General features: G+C 45.6%; 2 protein-coding genes across 2 annotated transcripts in view; one reads left to right on the top strand and one right to left on the bottom strand.

Moving 5' to 3' along the window:
* Nucleotides 1-502: 502 nt before the first annotated feature.
* LOC103382459 (trypsin-2-like) lies at nt 503-4100 on the bottom strand. The gene is made up of 11 exons (XM_008315268.3): nt 3920-4100; nt 2697-2786; nt 2395-2578; nt 2244-2319; nt 1988-2177; nt 1749-1888; nt 1512-1662; nt 1398-1427; nt 1101-1320; nt 671-827; nt 503-593 (listed from the first exon to the last, which is right to left on the bottom strand). The coding sequence occupies exons 1-10, from the start codon at nt 4020-4022 to the stop codon at nt 734-736; spliced, it is 1278 nt and encodes a 425-aa protein (XP_008313490.2). The 5' UTR covers nt 4023-4100; the 3' UTR covers nt 503-593; nt 671-733.
* A 637-nt stretch (nt 4101-4737) lies between these two features.
* si:dkeyp-27e10.3 (UPF0606 protein KIAA1549) overlaps nt 4738-6662 on the top strand; it is a 17003-nt gene continuing 15078 nt past the window's right edge. The window contains exon 1 of the mRNA XM_025057846.1: nt 4738-6662. This exon is cut by the window's right edge and continues 493 nt beyond it. The gene's annotated coding sequence lies outside the window, so the exon portion shown is untranslated.

The following is a 6662-nucleotide window of genomic DNA, read 5'->3' as shown; positions in this document are numbered from 1 at the left end:
TTTAATAGTCTTCAATGACATCACTGATCCAGGCATGGTAATCTGATGTCCCTGTGAAGACTGATGGTTTGTCCGCATCACAGCGCCTGCTGCCCCACGTGATCATGCCAAACAGGAAGTAGGCGTTGCGTTTGCGACAGTACAGAGGAGCTCCGGAGTCGCCCTGCAGACAATGACAAGAAATCGATACAAATGTAGCTCCGCCCACTACGAGTTGGAAACCAGAACTGAAATATAGTGTTTTTACCAGGCAGGAGGCGGAGCCCGCAGGGTGAGCACATATGTGGGAGTCGGTGATGAGCCCACCCCCCCATTTGTCCTCACAGGTTGTCCTGTTCATTAGAGACAGTCCAACATGGTGGAGACGTGACTCTGTGTTTCCTGAAGAGACAAAGAGACAATCCAACGACTGAAGACTTTCTGGATCAAGGACGATCAATGATGGGAGACAAAAGAAAATAACAACATGACTCTGAAGACAACTTTGAGGACACCTTTTGTCTTTGTCGTGTCCCAGCCCGCTGTAAAGCAGTGCCAGCTGTCATTTAGCTCCTCGTCCTCCTCGGGAAGACATACTGGAGACACATTTGTGTCTGTGGAAGACAAAAGAACATGGGGACGTATTGATGTCTTCAGTTGTTGGTGTAAGTGTCACCGTCTTTGTTGGTACCTAATCGCACTGGGACGCTGAGGTGTAGCAGAGACAGGTCAGGTTTAGGCGGGAACCCAGTCTCTAGTGGCAGGTTGATGACGTCGTCCACAGGGACAGTCTGCGTCGATAAGAACTGAAGGTCATGAATTCCAAGAACTGCCACGTCCTCTTTGCTAATCTCCACAGACGTGGTTGCCAGGTGATATACCTCCAACAGTGTGAGGTTTCCCCACTGACAGACTCAGAGAATGGTTGAAGACTCTTTGTTGTGGAGAGAAAAGTGCTTTTGTACAGTATGTCAATCAGAGACACACGGCGATGGTCTTCACTTTTTACTGAGGCAGAGGTGTGTGTGTGTGTGTGGGGGGGGGGGGGGGGGGGGGGGGGGAGAGGGTCATGTTTGTAGACGGTGGTAACAGACACAAATGTCTCGGTGTTGGGGTCTTACTTGACGTTGCAGTGTTTGGCAGTGAGGACCCAGTGCTGGTGGACGAGTACGCCGCTGCAGAAGTGGCGTCCGTTGGACTGGAGACTGACCTGCCATGGCCAGAAGAAGGGACATGACTCTGTGACGTTGTTCATGATGACCTGGCCTCCACTTGTCACGGAGAGAGAGGCGAGGCCCGGAGGCGAACAGCCGGGGCTCTGCTGACGACCGCACGTCTCCTCTGGTGATGTCACAGGAAACGTCTGTTAACAACCACGTGGGGCTAAAATGCTTGAACTTAGTGAAGTGGACGCTAACCTTCAGACTCCTCATCAAACATGAGGTTATCTGGAAATGACAAACAGTAAAGGTCAAGGTCAGACAAAAGTCAAGGTCAAACCGTGCACCGTCCCTCCAGTCAAGAGAACTCACTCAGGTGGTCGTACAGCCACTGGGCATGGATGTCCAGTTTGGTGTAGACGCCCGGCCTTTTCTTACGTCCACAGCCAACACCCCAACTCACCAGACCGGCCAGCTCAAATTTGTTGCCGGTGTAGCAGGACAGAGGACCGCCGGAGTCCCCCTGAGGACCAATCACATTCACCATGAAGAGTCGGAAGAAACGGGGGAACAGTTGACAGCACGGGGGACATCTTTAAGACGTCTTACCTGACAGGCGTCAACTCCGCCTTTCTCATTTCCTGCACAAAACATGGATGAGCGAATTCTGCCAGTGTAGTAACGATTACAAACATCAGGGGGCAGCACGGTGACATTCACCTCCTGGAGTCTGTTGATGCGAGGACCATCTGGACAAACGTTTGCGAGGACAGAGAAGGCAAGTATTTAGCTATCGAGGTCATAGACAGAAGGACAGACATTACAACGTGGACGATTTCGTGTCTCACTCTCGCGAGTGGAGCCCCAGCCTGTGATGGTGCACTCCCTGAACACTGGGAGCGCACTGGTCCAGATGGTAATTGGCCGGACGGACCGGGAGAAGGCGAGCGGCTGCTGCAGCTTCACCAGCGCGATGTCGTTCTCTTTGGTGCGTGAGTTGTAACCGTGATGCGGAAGGATCGCTGCCACGCCCATCATCTGAAACCACCGTTAACCAATCACAGTATTCGGTATCTACACATCTCTCACTTCCTGTTCCCTCACCTGCTGCCCCTCCTCCTTTTGAGCGTCTATGTCATGTTTTCCTGCCACCACGGTCCAGTACGATGCTTTTTTGAACCTTGGGACAGGTCAGAGTTAGCAGCAGCTCTGAGAGAATTTGTCACAAATGTCACATGATCATCTGACTTCTGACCTCTTGAAGCAGTGAGCCGCAGAAACAACCCACTGGGGGCTGATGATGGCGCCCCCACAGGCCGGCATGGAGGCGAAGCTGAGAGAAGCCTGCCAGGGCCATGAGAACGGGATGGCCTCCTGACCGCCGATGATCCGAGACTCCTCCTCCTGCTCCGGCTGGATGTTGCGAATACCTGCGATGTCTGATGAAACCACACGTTGATGCTAGGTCAGAGTTTAGTTGGGCCAAACTTGAAGATTCAAATTCAGTTTATACTAAATGTGTATGAAAACAGATGATGACAGAGTCTTTGAACACACCACGGTATCCAGAGTGTATCAGAAGTCCAGGGAAAGCAGTTTCATCCTGAGAGTCATCGAACGTCACGTTGGTCTGCGTCCTGTTTCCACCTTTGAACAAAAACATTACACCTTGGACAGAAATTCACTTTTGTTGTAGTTGTTAAATTCATTACTGCAGTATTTTATGTCATGACTGGCTAATCTAGTAACCTTTTTTTGGCTTGTGACCCCATTTTGACCTCAGAAATTTCTGGCGACCCCACAGACTTTTTTTTTTCTTTCTAGAATTAGTTTTTGATCACGTTTGTTATACTGTGTTGCCAACACCGAGCCAGTTTAGTACAAAAGTACTCAGAGGAACTGAAACAGCCGTCACTTGTGCGATCACATGGTCGCAGCTGTCAATCAAGGCGTGCCAGCTCAGATATTTCTATATGCTGCATTTTATTTAAGTGAACAGTTGTTTAGATGTGTGTGGTGTTTTAAATCATAATTATAAAAATAATAATGTTTGAAAAAATATTTTTAGTCATTTATTTAATCAATTACTCGACATTTCAGGCGACCATTTGAAACCAGGCGCCCCTTAGGTTGAGAACACTGGGCTTATCTGTGGTGCAGTTTAACCATTTTTACTAAACTTAGTGTTTTCTGGTTGAAGACTACAGTTATTGCGTAAATGTCTACAACGTGACTACAGTCTCATGACGGTATTTTGTTTCTGACCATTTCTCGACACGAAAGGTTTGAACTTTTAAACTCATGACGGTATTTTGTTTCTGACCATCTCTCGACACGAAAGGTCACAAGCAGTGATGTGTTAGGAGAGGATTTGAAGTTTGTAGGGTCATGGGTTTGTCAGAAAGGTCAAACGTCGAGACGTGGGACAGAAGAGGATTCAGCTGGATGTCCTTCCTGACAATCTGGACGGATTCAAACCGTGGACATTCTGGTGAGAATCCTACCACGTACACACATATACACACACACACGAAGGCCTTGAAAGTGTTCATTAAAATTTAAAATACAACCTTAAACCCAGACGTAGCCAGGAAAGTGATTTTAGAGAGCAGCACTTCCTGTTGGTCCTGACTTCAAGACTGAAACTTATTGACGTTTGTTAAGTGAAGCAGACTTCGTTCACTACTTGAATTCATGCATACACTAAACTACACTTATACAGTACTACAATTATTTGGAATTACTTTGCAGTAATGACTGTCCTGTTCCAGGGGTCTCACCTGTTCCAGCAGCATCTGTGGCGTTTCTGCTCTTGGCCGTCGGTGTCGCCGCCGTGTAAGAACACAAGAGACAAGAGGACAGAAGACAAATCACTGCCAGCATGATCAGGTCAGTCTCTCACACACAAACATTCAACACACTCTGACTCCAGCTCTTCATCACTCTCACCTGTGACATCACACACACCTGCGCACTCTGCGATGCCTTCTCTGATTGGTCAGTGGGAGGAGCTTCTGACTTTGTGACACTGACCAGCTGTTTTTTTTTACCATTTATTTATTGAACTTTATTAAGAGACCCGGCGAAGGGCAGCAGCCAATCAAAACATCGCATTCTCCACATAGTTACAGGTGTTTACATTTTTAAATATTTAAATATTCTTTTCTTATAATTCAGGTTTGTGGATTCAATATTGCTGCCCCCTCGTGGACACATATCCCAATTACAGCTTTACTAAAAGGGCTTCACAAAAAAAAATCACATTTATTTTTAAGTTAATTGCTACCACCCAGTGTCACCGCCTATGGGCTCAACTCTGAAATTGCACTTTTTTTTCCTTTAACATAATTTTAAAATGTTCATATTTATTTTACGTATTATGTTAAAAATATAAATGAAATTATACTATATACTTTGTCATATTTAATTGTTAAATAACTCTTATTGTGCTTTGTTGAACTTTTTCTTTTCTTTTTTATTTAGTTTATTATCGGATTCTTAATGAGAGTCAGTGGGCGGATTCTGGTGTGTGTGAAAATCCGGATCCGGATTCAGAGGCGGGATCTGAGGACGACGACGGTCATGTTGACGTTGATGATGACGTAGCGGTGATGATGTAAAATAAACTGAGGATGAAGATCTGGCTCTTCATCCTTCTCCTTCTCGTTCCCGCGCAGGGAGCGCGCCGCGCGGCTGTACGGAGGCGTGACGCTCCGGAACCGCATCTCCAGGATGACAGGTAGGTCCAGACCCGGTCCGGCTGGGACAGCACTGCCCGGCCTGACTCGACTCGGTTCCGAAATGCCTTGCATGTGAAACTTGGTGTTTAATGTATGGAATCGGACGCAGCCCTTTGCTCTCTCTCTCTCTCTCTCTCTCTTTCTCTCTCTCTCTCTCTCTCTCTCTCTCTCTCTCTCTCTCTCTTTCTTTCTCTCTCTTTCTCTCTCTCTCTCTCTCTCCCTCTCCCTGCTGCTCTGTACTGTTTAATCCGGGCCAGAACGGAGCCGGCGATTAGACAATCCGGGAAAAGGGGCGAAATAACGGTCATGAGGAAAAGGCCGTGGTTGTGGTCCAGAGAGGAGTAGACAGGAGTGAGGCGGTGGTGCGGTGGTCTCGGGGGTGAGCAGAACGGAACCGATGGTTCTATCCATGGAGGTTGGAGCTGATGCTGAGGACACACCTCACCTCCTTCTTCATCTTCCTTCATTACCCCCCTGAAACCTATCCTCTCATTAACCAACCTTCCAGAACCCCCCTGGGCCCCCCACACCACCTCCTCCTCCTCCTCCTCCTCCTCCTCCTCCTCCGTCTTCCCACTGAAGCAGAGCTGACCTGAGAGATGAAACTTCAAAGATCTCCAGCTGTGCCCTCTGTCACTTTCACATTAATGTGTGTATTTTTTAGACAAGTACATGATGCGGTGATAAGTGTGTGTATTTGTGTGTATCCAGCCTGATGTGTGTGTGCCGGCTGCGTACCTCTCTACCGTGTGTGTGTGATCATCTGCCAGAGGACTGCAGATGTGAGTTACGGTTCTACAGGCAGAACCTCCTCAGTCTACACTGGCCCTTTAAAAACTAATAAATAAAAAACTCTGGCTTAGAAAAGAAAAGGGGGAGGGGGTGATGGAAGACGGCAGAGAAAGACAAAAAAATAAAAATAAAATTCCTCTTCACCGTAATGAACTTGAACGGTGTTTAGTCTCAGTAGTTTCAGTATTTTTTAGTACTACTTTCAGATTTAAACCTTATACGGATAAACATTTTACCACTAGATGGTGCCAAATCCAGGGTATACATTTAAGTTAAAAAATACTTGTATTTATTTTCAATTATTCTTTTCTAGGATACGTCGGCGTAGAGTGGGTGATTTATTATAATTAACGAATGTATTTATCTTTGTATTAATTAATAACAGTCTGTATGTTATTAATTGTTGAAATAACATTATATCTAGCCCATAATAAAGCAGGTGTCAGGGGCCAGAGCTGCTGTAGTTGTACTGTGAATTTGTACTAATGGATAATGTAGACAGAAAATAAAAACTACAGATAAATACAGATGAAATCTAAACATTTTTGTTCATTTATTTATTCTAAAGATAAATTAAGTTGATTTTTTGTGTCAAATATTGACGTTGGACAATGGAAATAATACAATTAATTTTGATGACTAACACCAGGGCCACTTGTTAACTAATATGTATTTATGTGGGTTTTTAAAAAAAAAAAAAATATATATATCTTGTACATCATAATCCCAGCTAGATATAAGCCACAAATACTTGCGACTGTCTGACATTAGTCTTTCAGTATTGATTTTTGAACAACCACTGTCTTCTTCTTCTTTCCACTCACTGCCACCGCTCTTTTATCCGTGTCTTCCTACAGTGTTTCACCCACATCTGAAACTACCTGACGGTTGATTTGAATTCTAATCATTACAGGTCGTTTTGTCAAAGACACTTGTTTAATCTGTTGATCTGCTCCTCTACAACAGGTGTCACTTGTGTACTTTGACTTAA

This window comes from Cynoglossus semilaevis, chromosome 8 (assembly GCF_000523025.1).
Source record: "Cynoglossus semilaevis isolate Cse_v1.0 chromosome 8, Cse_v1.0, whole genome shotgun sequence".
Lineage (NCBI taxonomy): Eukaryota > Metazoa > Chordata > Actinopteri > Pleuronectiformes > Cynoglossidae > Cynoglossus > Cynoglossus semilaevis.
The sequence above is the reverse complement of the archived record's forward strand: the minus strand, read 5'-3'. Positions and strand labels throughout refer to the sequence as shown.

Coding starts and splice junctions, on each gene's coding strand:
- LOC103382459 (XM_008315268.3), bottom strand. CDS start 4,022: ATGCTGGCAGTGATTTGTCTTCTGTCCTCTTGTCTCTTGTGTTCTTAC. Junction 1,889..1,987: donor CTGGGGCTCCACTCGCGAGA/GTGAGACACGAA, acceptor ACGTTTGTCCAG/ATGGTCCTCGCATCAACAGA. Junction 828..1,100: donor GCCAAACACTGCAACGTCAA/GTAAGACCCCAA, acceptor TCTGTGGAGATT/AGCAAAGAGGACGTGGCAGT.